We start from the raw sequence: 19,967 nt of genomic DNA on the forward strand, positions 1-19,967 counted from the left end.
AGTTTCCTTTTCTGTGTAATGAAAATACTCTGAAATTAGATAGCAGTAATGGCTGCACAATGTTGTCAATATTCTCAAAACCACTGAAATGTACACTTTAAAATGGTTAAAGTGGTAAATCTTGTGTTACATACTTTTTTTTTTTTTTGAGATGGAGTCTCGCTCTGTTGCCCAGGCTGGGAGTACGGTGGCACGATCCCGGCTCACTGCAACCTCCGCCTCCCAGGGTCAAGCGATTCTCCTGCCTCAGCCTCCCGAGTGGCTGGGATTACAGGCACGTGCCACCATGCCCGGCTAATTTTTGTATTTTTAATAGAGATGGGGTTTCACCATGCTGGCCAGGCTGGTCTCGAACTCCTGACCTTGTGATCTGCCCACCTCAGCCTCCCAAAGTGCTGGGATTATAGGCATGAGCCACCACACCTGGCCATGTACATTTTATCTCAAGAAAAAAAAAAAAGAATCACTGAGGAAGGTGGTAAGAAACAGATTCCTTAGCTCCACCCCTAGAGATTCTGACTCCGTAGGTCTGAGGCAAGGCCTCAGGTACGAAGATATTTTTTAAATCTCCACAATAATTCTAATGTACAGCCAGTTTGGAGAACCTCCACTTTAATTAATAAATTCTTCCAGTGCATTTGACCTTCACTCATTCATTGATTAATATTTATCGAAAGCCTTCTATGTGTAGGGCCTATAAGGTACTAGGGAATATAGATGAAAATGAAGAGTCAATTCCTTCATGGCCTTTACTGGGGGAGAAACAAAACAAACATAAAATACAATTTGATTTCCAAAAGCTTTCAATGAACATCTGTGTTCCTCATTTCTTTATTCATATCCCCTTGTTGCTAAATCAAGCATCACTCTGTGTCAGCTAATCATTAATATGATGCAGGTGTTCTCACTGAAGAGGCGAGTCCTCCTTACTGAATACACAGCTCAGGAAAGCCAGTGCCACTGGAAGGTGTCAGTTTGTCACCAGGTTCACACCTCCACAGGCCTCCTTGGAGGGCTTGCACAGGAAGACTACCTTTCCAGACGTCAATATGAACAAATGAAAACTCATTATTATCCTTTCAATACTCAAACGTAGTCACAGACTCACCAGCTCTTGAGCACAAATATGTGCTATAAAAACAGAGATCGGCTTACCTGCGCAAAAGCCAAGTTCAGCACTGTTTCAGAGGCCAAGTACTGTAACCGGTACTCCTTGGAGAGGGCCAGAGCCTGCAGGAGCATGGGCAGCGCGATGGTAGGGGAGGAAGATCGCCAGTACAGCTCTGCCACGGACAGTAGGACACTGACCGTAAAGAGGAAAACACAGGATGAGAAGATCCACCACCACATCTCCGTGAGATGCACAAGAGACCCCTTACCTGATCACCATTTCTGTGTTCTTCAGTTTCTGACAATGAACCAACAATTTTTGTAAAAGCTTATGTGCCTCTGACATTTGGTTCTGAGCTTGTAATACAACCGCTTTCCTGAAACAGAATCAAAATGAACACACGTGTTTTAACTAGTCACTTTGAGGGTAAGAATCTCAATTTATTCAATTGCGCTATAAACCTCCCAAGGGAAAAAACTGTGCCTGATTTAATTTTTGTTGAAAGAGGCTGAGCGCGGTGGCTCACACCTGTAATCCCAGCACTTTGGGAGGCCGAGGCGGGCGAATCACAAGGTTAGGAGCTCGAGACCAGCCTGGCCAACATGGTGAAACCCTGCCTCTACTAAAAATACAAAAAATTAGCTGGGCGTGGTGGTGGGCACCTGTAATCCCAGCTACTCAGAAGGCTGAGGCAGGAGAATCGCTTGAACCCAGGAGGGAGAGATTGCAGTGAGCTGAGATCGTGCCACTGCACTACAGCCTGGGCGACAGAGTGAGACTCTGCCTCAAAAAAAAAAAATGTTTTTGTTGTTGAAAGAATAAATTATATGTGTGTATGAATGTGTGTGTGAGCATGTATGTGAGCATGCTGTGTATATACACACACACACACACACACGCATGCAGGAAAAATTCTGGAATTATAGATAACAGCATGTTAATGATTATCTCTGGGAGATACTTATTTTCTTCATTTTGCTTATCTGTATTTTCTTTTTTTTTTTTGGAGATGGAGTCTCACTCTGTTGCCTGGGCTGGAGGCAATGGTGCGATCTTGGCTCACTGCAACCTCCGCCTCATGGGTTCAAGCAATTCTCCTCCCTCAGCCTCCCAAGTAGCTGGGATTACAGGCACCCACCACCATGCCCGGCTAATTTTTTGTACTTTTAGTAGAGAGATGGTTTCACCATGTTGGCCAGGCTGGTCTCAAACTCCTGACTTCAAGTGATGCACCTGCCTCAGCCTCCCAAAGTGCTGGGATTACAGGTGTGAGTCACCACACCCAGCTGCTTACCTGTATTTTCTTATTCCCAGTAATAAATAGGAAAAAAAGTTTTTTTCTAAGCTAAAATAAATTAATGCACATATAAAACAAAAACAAAACCATTTAACAATTATTTTATTCCTGGGTTAGAGTTTTCAAGGTTTCTTACCTATAAACACCCTCTATGCTATTGAGAGCTGTGATTCCTGTAACAAGTGAATCAGCCAAATGATATTTGCCATCATTCATTGCTCTGTCAAACTGTATTTTTTGATCACATAGCATCCATAACTAGTAAGAAAAAAAACACAATTAAGTACAAAATGGCACATGTTCATCTTAATGAGTATATGAAAGTATTTTGGATTGCTTAGCAAATATTCTTACAATAATTCACACATATTCTTTTTTGGGGGGATTTAAAAATTTTTTTAAATATCTCAAGTATGTGAAAAAGCACAGAGAATAAAATAGCAGATACATGTGTGCCAATCATCAACTTTGTCAACTCAAATTTTGCTTTATCTGCTTCATATACTATTAGATACCAATGAAGTCCTTTGCAAATTCTACGTCTCTTTCTCTTTTTTCAAAGTAGGCACTCAATTTGGTATTTATCATTCTCATTCATGTTTTTTATACTTTTACAACAACATATACCCTTGTCTCTAAACAACATAGAGTATGAGCCTATGTTTTTAAACTTTATATAAATAATATCATACTTGTAAGCATCCTTTGACAAGTTCCTTTTTAGCTCAATATTATTTTTCTGAGGGGAGATTATGTCCCACTTTATATTATAATAAAAGCTATTTTTATCAGAAATAAATCTATTGCCATGCAAAAGGCAGATTACCTGGGCGTGCTGACTATTAGGCGGAAATCGTTCCTTCAAGTGCTTTAACACTTCAGAAGCTGCAGCAAAACAGCCCTAAAGTAGAAACACACAATTTGATCAGCATAACCTGTGTTGAATCCACACCTGCTGTACCATGCACAGATGGTGACAGATTCACCTGTTCCCGTTCTTGATGCAGCAACCTGAGAGATACTGGTCAGAGACTCAAATTTCTTTTCTTTTTTTTTTTTTTTTTTGGGACAGAGTCTCGCTCTGTCGCCCTGCTGGAGTGCAGTGGCGCGATCTCGGCTCATTGCAAGCTCCGCCTCCCGGGTTCACGCCATTCTCCTGCCTCAGCCTCCTGAGTAGCTGGGACCACAGGTGCCTGCCACCATGTCCGGCTAATTTTTTTGTATTTTTAGTAGAGACGGGGTTTCACTGTGTTAGCCAGGATGGTCTCGATCTCCTGACCTCGTGATCCGCCCGCCTCAGCCTCCCAAAGTGCTGGAATTACAGGCGTGAGCCACCATGCCCGGCCAGAGACTCAAATTTCTAAGGGCCATTATTTAAAGGCTAATACAATTTATTTTTTAAAAAATTTTAAGACCAGGCATGGTGGCTAACGCCTGTAATCCCAGCACTTTGGGAGGCCAAGACGGGTGGATCACCTGAGGTTGGGAGTTCGACACCAGCCTGACCAACATGGAGAAACCCCATCTCTGCTAATAATACAAAATTAGTTGGGCATGGTGGCTCATGCTTGTAATCCCAGCTACTTGGGAGGCTGAGGCAGGAGAATCGCTTGAACCCAGGAGGCAGAGGTTGTGGTGCACTGAGATCGTGCCATTGCACTCCAGCCTAGGCAACAAGAACAAAATTCCGTCTCAAAAAAAAAAAACTTTTTTTTAATTACACACGTAAGACATATCCATTCTAGAAAAACACTTACAAAATACATGTAAACAAGAACAAACAAATTACTTTTTTTTTTTTTTTTATGAGACAGGGTCTTGCTGTGTTTCCCAGGCTGGAGTGCAGCAATGGTTTGATCTCAGCTCACTGCAGCCTCAACTTCCTAGGCTCAATCAATCCTCTCATCTCAGCCTCCCGAGTAGCGGGGAATACAGGTGCATGCCACCACACCTGGCTATACAAAATCCTTTTTTTTTTTTTTTTTTTTTGAGACAGAGTCTTGCTCTGTCACCCAGGCTGAAGTGCAGTGGCGTGATCTTGACTCACTGCAACCTCCTCCTCCTGGGTTCTAGCAATTCTGATGTCTTAGCCCCCACCTCCCGAGTAGCTGGAATTACAGGCGCGCGCCACCATGCTCAGCTAATTTTTGTATTTTTAGTAGAGGCAGGGTTTTGCCATGTTGGCCAGGCTGGTCTCAAACTCCTGGCCTCAAGCAATCCACCCACCTCAACCTCCTCAAGTGCTGGGATTACAGGCATGAGCCAATGTGCCTGGCTGACAAATTACTTTTGGGTTTTGCTGTTGTTGTTGCTATTTTTTTTTTTTTTTTTTTTTTGAGACAGAGTCTCACTCTGTCACCAGGCTGGAGTGCAGTGGCGTGATCTCAGCTCACTGCAACCTCTGCCTCCCGCGTTCAAGCGATTCTCCTGCCTCAGCCTCCCGAGTAGCTGGGATTACAGGTGCATGCCACCACGCCCAGCTAATATTTGTATTTTTAGTAGAGACAGGGTTTCACCATGTTGGTCAGGCTGGTCTCGATTTCATGACCTCGTGATCTGCCCGCCTCAGTCTCCCAAAGTGCTGGGATTACAGGCGTGAGCCACCGCACCTGGCCTGTTTTTTTTTTTGAGAGGGAGTCTCACTGTGTCACCCAGGCTGGAGTGCAGTGGTGTGGTCTCGGCTCACTGCAACCTCCACCTCCCAGGTTCAAGCAATTCTCTCGCCTCAGCCTCCCAAGTAGCTGGGATTACAGGCAGACACCACCACACCCAGCTAGTTTTTGTATTTTTAGTAGAGACAGGGTTTCACCATGTTGTCCAGTCTGGTCTCCAACTCCTGACCTCAGGTGATCTGCCCACCTCAGCCTCCCAAAGTGCTGGGATTACAGGCATGAGCCACCGTGCCCGGATTACATATGTTTTTATAAATTACTTATAACACTGTTTACCGCATGGTAGGCATCCAGTGAATATTTGTTGAATGAATAAATCTTTCAATGTCAATAAATACAAATTTATATCATCATAGTGTTTTATCGGGAAAAGCAATTATGGTACATGAAAATAATCTGGTTTTTGATATTTTGGTTATTTCTAATATTTTCCATTTAAAAAATGCTACAATGAATATCTTGGTGCATAGAGCTTTGCATACTTTTCCAATTATTTCCTTAGCATAAAACCTTAGAAGTAGGCTAGGTGCGGTAGCTCACGCCTGTAATCCCAGCAGTCTGGGAGGCCAAGGAGGGCAGATCACTTGAGGCCAGAAGTTTGAGACCAGCCTGGCCAACACGGTGAAACCCCGTCTCGACTAAAAGTACAAAAAAATAAGCCGGGCGCAGTGGCAGGTGCCTGTAATCCCAGCTACACAGGAGGCAAAGGCAGGAGAATCGCTTGAACCCAGGAGGCAGAGGTTGCAGTGAGCTGAGATCCCGCCACTGCACTCCAGCCATGGCCCCAGAGCAAAACTCCATCTCAAAAACAAAAACAAACAAACAAACAAAAAACCTTAGAAGTGGAAATGACAAGCACTTTTAAGTTCTTTGAGATATATTACTAAATTACCCTATATAAATGTACCAAGTACTTTCATACCAGAACTCTATGTGCTTTTCTTCCTCTAATACTGAAGTATCTTTGCTTATATAATTGGTGAAAGTAGTACCTTAACTGCTTTAAATTTAATTTCAATGACTAGATTGAAATGTTTTCATGTTTTTGGGCCATGCTTTTTCTGTGAATGAACATTCATGTTTTTTTATACTCTTATATTGTAGGGATGTTTATCTTTTTTTTTGAGACAAGGTTTTGCTCTACTGCCCAGGCTGGAGTGTAGTGGTGCAATCTCAGCTCATTGCAACCTGTCTCCTAGGTTCGAGCAATCCTCCCACCTCAGCCTCCCTGGTAGCTGGAACTACAGGCATGTGCCACCACACACCACACCCAGCTAATTTTTGTATATTTTGTAGAGACGGGGTTTCACCATGTTGCATAGGCTGGTCTCAAACTCCTGAGCTCAAGTGATACGCCTGCTTCAGCCTCCCAAAGTGCTGGGATTACAAGTATAAAGCTAAACAGCGCCCAGCTGGGAGGTTTATCTTATTGATCCTGAAATCTTTTCAATTTGTCTCAATCCTTTCATGAGGTAATGCACTTTTTGTCTACATAGACGCTCAGGCCACATGTGGACTTTTATTTGAAGTGAATAAGCAGAAATTACATAGAATTACAATAAAAGATATTCCTGTGATTTTAACTGGCCAGTCTCGCCAATTATTTTCATGACTGCCACAGGGAGTCGGGCATGGGGATATAGATCCTGCAGTATCCCCCAAAAATATTCCCATCGTGGCCTGCAATTCCTGAGACTGAGAGAGGAGTGATATAAGATGAGCTAGAATTACATGGAAAGAGCAAAGGAGAATGGTTATATTAGAAAAAGAATTCACTCTACCTCCTCTGGGTTGCAAGAGGAAGCTCAGAAAGCAGTTCTGAGCCCCATAACTTATTTATGGGCTTACCGAAACCCCAATCACTCTCATACCACAAAACAACGTGCACCATCCAATTTACTTGGAGGAAAGTTTCAGAAGCAGATACAAGAGAAAGAAAAGAGTAACTGGCGACTCATGATAAAGCTGCCTTCTCTGCAGCTGGCCAAACTTAATTTCACAAGTATGAGTCTAACTTGTCTAATTAAAAATCTGACAGTCATCAGCCCAGTAAGTATATATATCCACACGGTTGATGTTCTAAAACTAGAAAGATCTAAGGCAAGATGAAGAAAGGGGTAAAGGACTGACTTAAAAAAAAAAGGCAGCTACCTTCTAGTTGTGTACTAAAAGGCTTCCTAACACACCCTGGCTGTTGAAGCCAAACAATGATTGGGTCAGCACGTTTTTCACATAAGCCCAGAGGTGAAAGGGAGATGAAGATGGCATTATTAATATAGACCCAAAGAGCATGGTTACTTTTTAGGGTCTTACTCCCAGAAAAAAAAGACACAAAATTCTAACAAATGGCCTTGAACAAAGTTACAAGGCTAAAGAATTGAGCCACAACGTACTGTGACTCACACCTGTAATTCCAACACTTTGGGAGGCCAAGGCAGGAAGATCACTTGAGGCCAGGAGTGTTGGGCAACACAACATAGAAAGATTCCATCTCTAAGAAACAAGAATTAAAATAATTAGCTGGATGAGGTGGTGTACACCTGTAGTCCCAGCTACTAGGCAGGTTGAGGTGGAGTTCAAGGCTGCAGTGAGCTATGATCATGCCACCGCACTCCATCCTGGGCAACAGTGAGACCCCATTTCTTAAAAAAATAAAAAATACGCTGGTTGTGGTAATCCCAACACTGTGACACTGAAGTGGGAGGACTGCTTGAGCCCAGAAGTTTGAGACTAGCCTGGGCAACAGAGTGAGATTCCATCTCTACAAAAAGATATTTTAATTAGCTGTGTGGTAGCATGCTCCTATAGTCTCAGCTACTCAGAAGGCTGAGGTGGGAGGATCACTTGAGCCCAGAAGGTTGAGGCTGCAGTTTGCTGTGATTGCACCACTACATTCCAGCCCTGGTGATACAGCGAGACCCTGTCTCAAAAAAAATTAAAAATTGGCTGGGCGCGGTGGCTAACGCCTATAATCCCAACACTCTGGGAGGCCAAGGCGGGTGGATCATTTGAGGTCAGGAGTTTGAGACCAGCTTGGCCAACATGGTAAGACCCCATCTCTACAAAAAATATAAAAATTAGATGGGAGTAGTGGCACACACCTGTAATCCCAGCTACCTGGGAGGCTGAGGTAGGAGAATCGCTTGAACCCAAGAGGTGGAGGTTGCAGTGAGCTGAGATCACACCATTGCACTCCAGCCTGGGTGACAGAGTGAGACTCCCTCTCAAAAAAATAAAATTAAATTAAAAATAAATTTACAATTAAAAATTAAAAAAAAAAGAATTGAACCAAGACTAAGGTTTTTGAAAAGTAGTTTTCTATTCTAATAGTAAAAAAAAAATAATTTCGCCGGGCATGGTGGCTCACATCTATAATCCTAGCACTTTGGGAGGCTGAGGCAGGCGGATCACCTGAGGCCAGGAGTTCAAGACTATCCTGGCCAACATGGTGAAACCTCATCTCTACTAAAAATACAAAAATTAGCTGGGCATGGTGGTGGACACCTATAGTCCCAGCTATTCGGGAGGCTGAGAAACAAGAATTGCTTGAACCCCAGAGGCAGAGGTTGCAGTGAGCTGAGATCACGCCACTGCACTCCAGACTGGGTGACAGAGCGACACTCCATCTCAAAAAAACTAAATACTTCAATGTTCACCGACTCATTCATTACCAGATGCTTCTCTTATCCAAGGCACCAGGAAAGGAAGAGAAGTGGTGTTAAGGAGGTGCCAGTGCCACGAAGAGGGAAGAAACAAGCGAGAGACAGACTTGCAAAATTCCCAGGGGAAGCAACCAGCTAGCACTTTCGACCTCAGAAAACATGGGCGGTGCTTCCCAGACATGGGAAGAAACCAGCTGGCAAAGGCGCCGTGGAACCCATCAGTCAGGGCCCATCCACCCCTCAGTTTACACAGCCATGTAAGAGACTGTAAAATGCTAACATGTTTGCTATAGGGAAGTATGTCTAGACTTCTGAAAGGAGTGGAAACCACCCAAAAATCTTTAGGCTGCAATTAGGGAATGTTGAGTGTTATGATGCAATCTAACAGCAACAGGTATCACAAAGAGGAAGAGAAAAATATGATCAAGGAAACATCTGGATTGCCACAGCAGTGTTTACTGAGATGGAGGGCTTTAGATAAAATAGCTTTCCCTGACTCTTTCCCATGAAAGAAGATATTTTGAATAAAGGGAAGATAAAGCCTACAGTAGCAGAAGAGATACTTTAATTGATCCCTTATAAAGAGAATCTCGTCAAATTACTTGGGCTGTAAGTCATCAAGATTATGTCCCATTCCCACTGCTCTTCTTTGGAGTCAACCAGGTTTCGGTTGGAGACCTGCCTCTGACATTTACAGGTGTTGGATACAGGATTTAGCTCCCAGGACCTCAGTCTTTAGTTCTGTGAAATAGGGATAACAACAAACCTGAGCCCATGAAGTGGATTCTATGAGACAGTACCCATAAAATAGGCACAGGGACTGGCATAGAACAAATTTACAACCAACATTAGTTATTATGATCTCAGATATACTTCTATTATACTCTCCTCTCTCCTAAAACACACAAACCTCTGCTACCTTAAATGTCAAAGAATCCTATTTATTTCCTTAGTTACATGAAACTGGCTGACCTCTTAGAATTCCCATCACTGATGCCAAAAAAAGACCTCAAATTCAACCAACTTTGCAGACTCCACCCTTGGTCCCCTTCCACTGGTGGGATTTCACTCTTTCAGCCACAGTGTCGAGCAGACCTGTCCAACACGTGTCCAGTGCTTTCCTCAAGCATTAGAGGAAAGAAATGGTAGAGCCTCCATTGCCCCAGAAGCATGTGGGCCCGGCCACCTGCCTACCTGCTCCGCGTGTAGCTCTGCGAGGTGGCAGAGTGCAACAGCAAAGGACTCCGTGTTGTTCTGCTGCACGCCCGCATTCACCGCCTCCAGGCTGTTCATGCTCAGCAACATCTGGGCCTGTTGCAGTGCCATGGTGCTGGGTGGGGAGAGGGAACAGGATTTCCTTTCAGCAGCAGACCTGGCTGCGCTTTGGCCATGCCCGTCAGCTATCTTGAGTGGAGGCGTAAAGTCATACACCTCACAGGCTCTGGCTTTCTTGGGAGCAGATGCCTCCCAGTGCCAGCAACCTTGCCCTCAGGATAAGAAAGGCAGAAAAGCATCCTGGATGTGCAGCGCGAGGAGACACGTAGTGGTTAGGGCACAGCTGGGAGTACACGCTCCCAGATCCCCCCGCCCCCACCCCATGTTCCCTGCAGTCATAGTATGTTAATTAGTTTTCACGGGTGAATTCAGACCCGATGCCATCCTGGCACAGGCTGCTCTGGCAATGTAAGCAGTGGCCAGTGTCTGCAGCTGTTTCAGAGCACACCGTGCCAAAAAATTATCTGAAATACAAAAACAAGACTGGTAAAAAAGGCACTTCCTTTCATTACTGAATTCCTAGAAACAGACTGTCTAAGTGAGGGGTGAGGTAGCGACAGAACTCCAGGATTAAAATGCGGCAACAAAGTTTACTTCCAGGCTAAAAGTGGCTAAATGTGAAAGTACACAATAAGATGAAAATAATCCACAGAAAACACCTCAGTTAACAGAAAAGCAACTTTCTTTACACAATAGTTTTGGGGTTCAGGTGACACTCAACTAGAGCAACCATGGATCATGCCTCCTATAAACAGGAAGAAAGGTTCCTGTCACAGAGCAGAGGAGCCCGGTGCTTGGAGTCAGATGACGTGGGTTTGAGTCCTTTCTCTGTCACTTGTTAACTGCGTTTGCGATCGCGGGTAGATCAGATGTGTGAACCCTGGTTTACTCTCCCAGCATGGAGATCACCCACCCATTACCTCACAAAGTGGCTGGGAGGAGTAAGAAGGAACATGCATGGGAAAAAAGTTTTCAGTCTGTGCAAAATACAAAATGTTTTAGACTATAAAACATTTTGTCTAATCCCCTGCAGGAACAACATCTATCCAAGGCAGGTAAATCTTGTATGTATGGCCTTTCACAGAACCAGCTTGCTAGCTCCTGCTTCTCTCTAAAGAATTCACACCCCCAGGGCCTTGGGAGACCTACCTGCGGCCATACAGCCTCCAGATGGCCGTTTTCTGTGCGATGCTGATATCGATGAGCTCTGACAGGCTGTGTTTCCAGTGCAGGAGGTCGGAGTCCTTTAGGGCATCCATCAGCTTGTTTGCCGTCTTCCCAGCAAAAGCTCTCTGTTGAACAAGGGACTGTATTCCCAGGGAGGCGAGGTACTAAGGGGACAGATATACCCACGACCCAAGATAGAGATTACATGACAGAATTTGTTTTGCTCTTCAGAAATGTGGTGGATTTCACATTTCAGCACATGCACAGTGACAGCACTATTTAAAAGGAAAGTACCTATAACCTGGCCTTAACCCTGAGCCATACGAGATGTGTTCCTGAAAAACTGGGTCTGGGAGAGAGGCAGAGGGTACACGGGAAAGAGCCAGCAGGGCTTTAGCATTAGATGGACCTGGACTTAAACACTGCCTCTGCTACTTACTGTGTGACTTAGGGCCAGTCACTTAGCTTCTTAGCTAAGCCTCAGCTTCCTCATCTGTAAAATGGGCATCAAACCTATCATAAAGAATTATCGTAAGGATTACAATGAAATAATAGATGTCAAACAGTGCTGCGCACATATGTAATAGGAGATCAAAAAAGGATGCCTATCATGAGCAACAAAATTATCTTGTCATTAACTTTTTGTGTCATCTTCAAGGATGAAAGCTCAACTAAAAAATGCCAGCTTAAATTCATGGCAAAAATTGTAGTTAAGCCTGCGCTTACTTCAAGGAGCCACTTTTGTCATTATAATCAATTCTGTACATATAAGTTTCTTTCCCAGGTGTGAATCAATGGACAAGCTACAGATTTGTTTTTTGGTTTTAGGGTTGTTTTTGAGACGGAGTCTTGCTCTGTCGCCCAGGCTGGAGTGCAGTGCAGCAATCTCGGCTCACTGCAAACTCCGCCTCCCAGGTTCAAGCAATTCTTCTGCCTCAGCCTCCAGAGTAGCTGGGACTACAGGCGCCCACCACCACGCCCGGCTAATGTTTGTATTTTTAGTAGAGACGAGCTTTCACCATAATGGTCAGGCTGGTCTCAAACTCCTGACCTCACGATCCACCCGCCTCGACCTCCCAAAGGGATTATAGGCGTGAGCCACCATGCCAGGCCGATTTTAAAGTGTATACATTAAATTACTACCTGTAATTACTTTCCATTTTACTGAAGTCTGTCACAAACTTCATAAGACAGAATGCTTAAGCAATCCCACTGCCTATGGTCTAGTTTTCAATGGGTGTTTCTGAGAGAGAATAAGGTTCTCCAAGCTTGTGCTTCCTTTTTTTTTTTTTTGAGATGGAATTTCATTCTTGTTGTCCAGGCTGGAGTGCAATGGCACAATCTCGGCTCACTGCAATCTCCACCTCCCAGGTTCAAGCGACTCTCCTGCCTCAGCCTCCTAAGTAGCTGGGATCACAGGCATGTCCCACCACACCCAGCTAATTTTGTATTTTTAGTAGAGAGAGGGTTTCACCATGTTGGCCAGGCTAGTCTCGAACTCCTGACCTCAGGTGATCCACCCACCCCGGCCTCCCAAAGTGCTGGGATTACAGGTGTGAGCCACCACGCCCAGCCAGATAAGCCTTTTCAATGCCCCTCTGTGTATGTCATTGAGGACTATAATTCACGGCCTTCCCTATCACTCAGAACGAGAAAGGACAAATCTGCCTGTCAGGCTTACTGGTTCCTGGCTTTGTTTATTGTTTAAAACAAGGATCAGCAAACTTGTTGTGTAAAGGGCCAGAGAGTAAATAATTTCGATTTTTCAGGCCACACTTGGTTTCTGTCACGTATTTCTTCTCTGTTGTTGATTTTTTTTTTCTGCAATCACTTAAAAATGTAAAATCCACTCAGCCTGAAGCCCCTAAGTAGGCAGAAAGCCAGATTTGGCCCAAGGGTGGGAAAGTTCACCAATCCCTGGTTTAAAAATAAGCCTTTGCTAAAATTTTTCTAAGTGACTATGTGCTAAATTAATGTTGCTCAATAAACTAAACAACGATCTCTTATCAAATTGGTAAAGGGAATTTCCACAGATGTTATTAGGATACAGGGAACAGAGAGAAACCTACCACACAGAATTTAGTGGTCTGATTAATAATTAAAGTCATATGAAACTGCCAAGAATAAAACCACACTTTGAAACCCATTCTAAATCTATCGCTGGTTAATGACAGAGGTGGGCAGAAAAAGAGACAAAGGCTCGACCATTTATGGAAACAATCTCACAGAAAGATGAGCCTTACCGGTAACCCAAAATGTACTGCCTTCTTCACAGAATGCTCCAGCAGAACATAGCTATCGGATCTCTTCTGCCCCAGCACATAAAGCCAGCTCTGGCAAGAGAAATCATCAAAATATATCATAACAGTGGCAATGGCTGATGTTCTAGTGAAATATCAATGTGGTCATAAGAAAGAATTTAAAAGGGACAAAATGAATCCTCTCAAATACTCTTTCAAGAAATATCAAGAATCTCAATAAGACCTGTCAAACATATCAACATCATTAAAACCAGGCTGAAATAAATGAGTCATTGTTCTGCTTCACCTGACAGCCACTGAGTGGCAGGTGTTTCAGAAAAAAAGCATGAAGCTCCTATATGGCCTTCAATGGAGAAATAAGATTCTCAGGTGCTTGTCAAGTAGCTTCTGTGTTCCACTTGCCCTGGTGATTTTGCTATTACAGGACAACATCTCACCCAGTTACTAAGTGTAGTATACATCTTTTGTTAATGCCAGTGCTAAATGTGATAAAGGTTTCTCTTCTTTCATGGCAAGTTGCATTAAACTTTGTAGAGCAGATATATGCCAAAAGCAAAACAGATGTCATGAATTAAGAAAGGTAAGTAAAGATAAGTTGCCCTTTCTGAATTCCCATGACCACCTAACTTGTTTCCTTTTGCTGCTGAAGATCTCTGCTCCAACTGCAAAACAACACAATTCAACGGGGCCTTGTGAAGGCCAATTCAACCCGTGAACAAAACTCCCAAGACCAGAGGATGGCCTCACCAAACAGTGCTGGAGACACACGTGATCGTTGGACTCCTGGGCAATCCTAATTGCCTCCTGCAGGGCGAGCTCTGCCTGTTGACTAATGACAGACTAAACATTAATATCCCATTAATAATCACAAACATGCATAAGCAACCATAGCAGGAAGTCATCTGTACACAGTCATCCAAATGCAGGTCTCTGGGTTGGAAGCTGTAACTATTTCTGGGCTTATTCTCTCAGAGGCGTGCCCCAACCCTAGCAGCAGAAAACACTGACAGTGGAAATATAGGACATGTCTCTTCTAAGGGGAATTGCTACGAAAAGGGCATAAAGCAAAGGCTTTTATCTCCGCTTCTAAGATGTTTATTTTAAAGGTCCACTGCTGAGGGGAAGGGCAAGGAGAGGATATAATATTTTACTTTTCATGGCATTCTCTCCTACATTATTTGACCTTTTTACTTACTATGTGCATTTGTTACTTTTATCATTTTTTCAAAATCACTTTTATGTTTGTTTGTTTGTTTGTTTGAGACAGGGTCTCCCTCTGTCACCCAGGTTGGAGTACAGTGGCACAATCCTAGCTCACTGCAGCCTTGAATTCCTGGACTCAGGTGATGGACCTCAGCCTCCTGAGTAGCTGGGACTAAGGCACTCACCACCATGCTTGGTCGGCTAATTTTTTTAAAAATAGATATAGAGTCTCACTATGTTCCCCAGGCTGGTAAACTTCTGGCCTCAGGCGATCCTCCTGCCTCAGCCTCCCAAGTAACTGGGACTACAGGCTCATATCACCATGCCCAGCTAATTTTTTTAAGAGATAAAGTCTCACTGTGTTCCCCAGGCTGGTCTCCAACTCCTGGCCTCAAGCGATCCTCCTTCTTTGGCCTCCCAAAGTGCTGGGATTATAGGCATGAGCTATGGTGCCCAGCCCAAAGCTAGTTTTAGAAAGTATTTTGAGGATTCCCACTTCTGTAATATTTTTTCCTTTAAATCTCTGTTCAAATATTAAGTTGGCAGAGATCAAGGAGGGCTGATCTGCTACCTTTCTATTTAACCAGAGATTTACAAATTGAAGGAGTTGAGTGACCTGTATATGTATCTGGAGTAAGAGTGTTACTCAGGAAAACAAGAGCACTTCACCTTCACTTTCTAACCTCTTATCCTGGTCTATCACTATCTGAGATATTACAACTATGCTTAGCGTTGTTTATTCCCTATTTCCCCTGATATAAGCTCTATAACAAGGTTTTTTTTTTTTTCTTTTTCACTGCTGTATCCCTAGTACCTACAATAGTGCCTAGTACACAGTAAATGCTCAATAAACAACTACAAGGATTTTCAAGAAATCCTTTTAGCTAAGTGACAAAGATTTACACAGGCCCATAGATCTAAGACCAGAAACAAAGAAGCCTGGGCCTGAGTAAATCAGGAATTAAGGAAAATGTACACATTAATAAAAATCTACCTCTCCTCATTTATATTCTGTGCAATTAGCTGTCTACCCATTGATAATATTGTAAACATAGACAAATTCTGAGATGGGTGCAGTAGCTTATGCCTATAATCCCAGCACTTTGGGAGGCCAAGGTGGGAGGATCACTTGAGACCAGGCGTTCAAGAACAACCTGGGCAACATAGCAAAACCTTGTCTCTATATTTTTAAAAATAAAAAGAAGAAATTCTGTTCATCAAAATATTATTTGTGGCTGGGCGCAGTGGCTCACGCCTGTAATCCCAGAACTTTGGGAGGCCGAGGCAGGTGGATCACCTGAGGTCAGGAGTTCGAGACCATCCTCACCAATATGGTGAAACTCCATCTCTACTAAAAATACAAAAATTAGCTGGGCATGGTGGCATGCACCTGTAGTCCCAGCTACTCGGGAAGCTGAGACAGGAGAATTTTTTACCTGAACCCAGGTGGCGAGATGGCAGTGAGTCGAGATCGAGCCACTGCACTCCAGCCTGGGCAACAGAGCAAGACTCCATCTCAAAAAACAAATTAATTAATTAATTAAATAAAGATTATTTGTATCCAGAAGGCTGTGTACAAATTTCTAACCCCCAGGGGAAGCAGTTCCTTACTAAGTTAAATAGGTTATTGGTAAATATTAAAAATGGCATTTCTATTATTTTTGAGTACATAAAAAAAGAAAGGCTCTGATCGAGAGGTTATTAAATGTGGGAAGACCAAAAGAAGTTAGTTATTACAAGATATCATGGAATGTTGCAAAAATCATGGAGTTTTGAGGAGTCTTAAATATTTTTGGGTACAACTATCAATCTGATGTTTGAATACCCTTAATAACATCTTTGGTCTAGGCCTCAGCACCTCACTGACACCTTCCTCAGAGGGTTCAATAAGGGGAAACTGTTTCCTTATAATGAGCAGAAATATTTTGTCCTTTAACCTACACTTACTTACCAGCTCTCAATCTTCTCCCGTAGCCATACCCTCAATCAATCTAAGCTCTTTTCACATGACTTTTCACTACATGAAGATGTCAAACACATGCTTGGATAAGTCATTTTTTTCCAGGCTAAACATGTCTCACATCCCTCCCACATTACTTATATGATATGGCTTTGAATGTCTCAACACCCTGAGACTGTTCCCTCCCCACACAAGCTTCAGCTTGTCTACATCCCTTTTAAAGCCTCACAACTGGGTTGGCCCAGTGGCTCATGCTTGTAATCCCAGCACTTTGGAAGGCCAAGGTGGGAGGATTGCTGGAAGCCAGGAGTTTGAAACCAGCCTGGGTAACAAAGCAAGATCCTACCTCTACAAAAAATAATTTTTAAAAAAAGTAGCTGGGCATTGTGGTACATGCCTGTAGTCACAGCTAGGAGGCTGAGATGGACTGCTTGCTTGAGCCCATGAGTTTGAGGTTACAGTTAGCTATGATCATACTACTGCACTCCAGCCTGGGTGACTGAGTGAGACCTTGTCTCTTAAAAACAAAAACAAAAACCTGACAACCAGAGATAAAAAGAATTCCCTAGGTGCTGCCTGACACAGAGAAAGGGATAGATGTCTCCATTATTGAACTGTGAACACTATGCTCCCATTAATACACGCTATAGTCTGTATAGAAGGATGCCTGTAGCAAAGACCACACTTCTCTCAACTGGTAAAAAGCCACAGGGCAGGTGGGGGGGTGAAGGGATCTTTGAATTAGTAATTTCCCAACTTTCACCATTATTTACATTATTTCATTATTTCCAAGATAGCCTCCATGTTTTGAAAGTTGTTTTATCTACTTAATTCTATTTACTAAAACATAATTGATCGATTTTCCTATTTCTATTCATTAAAAACAGAGGCACACTGAGGCAACAGTATAAACCAGTGTCACCTGACTGAGCAGCCTGAATTCTACCTGAAAGCAAACCTGACTTTTAGTAAGCCTATGTAGTCTTTCATCCAGTAAAGGTACAACTGCCTTCTGGCTTTTTGAAATACTAAAAATAGCTTCTGCATCCCCATTTTTACCTCCAAAAAATCCTTTAGGGACTCTCTGGCCTAATGACCTAATTTCCTTTTCACTGAACGGCCTGTTGTTCTTAGAAGTAATGAAAGAGGCTAGGCACTAAGACGGCAATGTTACATAGTGACACTAGGGGGCAGACTATTTAGGCAGAAGGTTTCATAAACTGTTCCAGTGCCAATAAGGTTCCCTCTATGGAAGTTACTGACTAGTCCAGGTTGATGAGCTGCTTTCCTATCTTCTTTTTTAAAAATACATTTTTAAAAAATGCATCACAATTAACATTTGAGAATTCATTTCTTCCATTTCTTTTCCCTTTTCTTTTCTCCCAAAATAGCAAATCTTTATTTTTTTTTCCTTTTTTTTTAAGACGGAGTTTCACTCTTGTTGCCCAGGCTGGAGTGCAATGGCGTGCTCTCAGCTCACTGCAACCTCCACCTCCCGGGTTCAAGCGATTCTCCTGCCTCAGCCTCCTGAGTAGCTGGGACTACAGGCACCTGCCACCACACCTGGCTAATTTTTGTATTTTTAGTAGAGATGGGGTGTCACCATTTTGGCCAGGCTGGTCTTGAACTCCTGACCTCACGTGATCCACCCGCCTTGGCCTCCCAAAGTGCTGGGACTATAGGCGTGAGCCACCGCACCAGGCCAAACAGCAGACTTTTTATTGTCATCGGTTCCTTCAATTTGCGCAAGGAGAAAGGTCTATAAACTTACTAGTGACCGAAGCGGCAGTGCAGGGCGGCAAGATTCAGAGCGGCGTATCTCAAGCTCCGGCCATAGCCCTCTTCCCCATTACTTTTGCTTTCGGCTCCGGTAAGAATCAGACGATCAAAATAATGGAGGAGACTGTGTGTTGAACTGAAAACATCTTGGACACGGAGGTTGTTTAAGTAGCTGAGATAATGCTAAAACAAGAAATAATCAATGTATTTTAAACGCTGTAAATATCTCTGGTGTAAGACAACTGCAGAGAGTTCCACTGTCTACAAACACTAGTGTATCCCATACCCTTCTAATAAGATGGTCATAGTTTAGCTTAATCTTCTCCCTAGAGGCAGAATACAACAGCTTCAAGACACATTCCCCTTAGAGGGAGTCCACAAATTAAAAATGGGAGTTCCATTAGTATTTGTGTCAGTTTTATCTCAAATATACTCCACTATGCCACTGGTTACATGAGTGATAGATGAGAATACTGGGCCTTACCTAGTTCAAATATTGAGGAAAACTGAGTGTTCAGAATTAAAGATCCTAAAACCTGAATTCATATACAAATTATAAAATTAAGTTTTATTAATGTACAAGTTAAAACACACTGAGACTTACTAGTTTACTAAGTTAATTATTTTCATTTTTTTTTTAATCACTGAAACTTCCCTAACAGGCAGATCTCAGTTACTAGGAAGCAAAATAGATATATTTCTGCACCCAAAGTCAGATGGAAAATCCAAATACTATTTAAGAAAACTTTCCGAGTAAAAAATCCATTAAGGAATGGAATTATTAGAACTTTAAAAATAAACACTGACAAAAGGAGAGAAAGGAAAAGAGTTTTTCAGCCTCAAAACTGTCATTTAGGCTGGGCGTGATGGCTCATGCCTGTAATCCCAGCACTTTGGGAGGCCGAGGAGGGTGGATCACCCGAGGTCAGGAGTTCGAGACCAGCCTGGCCAACATGGTGAAACCCCGTCTCTACTAAAAATACAAAAAATTAGCTGAGCATTGTGGCGTGTGCCTGTACTCCCAGCTACTCGAGAGGCTGAGGCAGGAGAATCACTGAGAACCCGGGAGGCAGAGGTTGCAGTGAGCCAAGATCGCACCACTGCACGCCAGCCTGGGCAACAAGAGCGAAACTCAGTCTCCAAAACAAACAAACAAACACTGTTTTTTGCATCAGTCTAGTATATTATCTCCAGTCCAAACTTTACAACATCAGGAGGATGATGACTGAAAGAGAACATCAAGAGTAAGAAGAAATCGCCTATGGCCCGGGGAGGGAGGGAGGAGCTTTGCAACCTATACCGAGTTGTCTGCCTACCAAGAACACGATTTCCTTCAAGAACCTGGGCCAATGGGCTGATTCTCATTTGCACAGCTACTCAATATAAAAAGTAGCCTTGGCCAGGCGCAGTGGCTCACGCCTGTAATCCCAACACTTTGGGAGGCCGACGCGGGCAGATCATGAGGTCAGGAGATCAAGACCATCCTGGCCAACATGGTGAAACCCCATCTCTACTAAAAATACAAAAATTAGCTTGGCGTGGTGGCACGTGCCTGTAATCCCAGCTACTTGGGAGGCTGA

At 43.3% G+C, this 19,967-nt stretch overlaps 1 protein-coding gene across 2 annotated transcripts in view; it reads right to left on the bottom strand.

Moving 5' to 3' along the window:
* ANAPC5 (anaphase promoting complex subunit 5) overlaps nucleotides 1–19,967 on the bottom strand; it is a 44,499-nt gene that overhangs the window by 9,103 nt on the left and 15,429 nt on the right. The window contains exons 7-15 of one of the 2 annotated variants that reach the window (XM_003952336.6): nucleotides 18,380–18,570; nucleotides 14,193–14,274; nucleotides 13,428–13,517; nucleotides 11,167–11,309; nucleotides 9,937–10,072; nucleotides 3,235–3,309; nucleotides 2,545–2,666; nucleotides 1,380–1,487; nucleotides 1,156–1,303 (exon numbers count right to left, since the gene is read on the bottom strand). In XM_003952336.6, the coding sequence (XP_003952385.1) occupies nucleotides 1,156–1,303; nucleotides 1,380–1,487; nucleotides 2,545–2,666; nucleotides 3,235–3,309; nucleotides 9,937–10,072; nucleotides 11,167–11,309; nucleotides 13,428–13,517; nucleotides 14,193–14,274; nucleotides 18,380–18,570 (1,095 nt within the window). Of the gene's footprint in view, nucleotides 1–1,155; nucleotides 1,304–1,379; nucleotides 1,488–2,544; nucleotides 2,667–3,234; nucleotides 3,310–9,936; nucleotides 10,073–11,166; nucleotides 11,349–13,427; nucleotides 13,518–14,192; nucleotides 14,275–18,379; nucleotides 18,571–19,967 lie in introns of both variants that reach the window. The other variant, XM_001166076.4, reaches the window with a different exon arrangement.

This window comes from Pan troglodytes, chromosome 10, assembly GCF_028858775.2.
Source record: "Pan troglodytes isolate AG18354 chromosome 10, NHGRI_mPanTro3-v2.0_pri, whole genome shotgun sequence".
Taxonomy (NCBI): Eukaryota; Metazoa; Chordata; class Mammalia; order Primates; family Hominidae; genus Pan; species Pan troglodytes.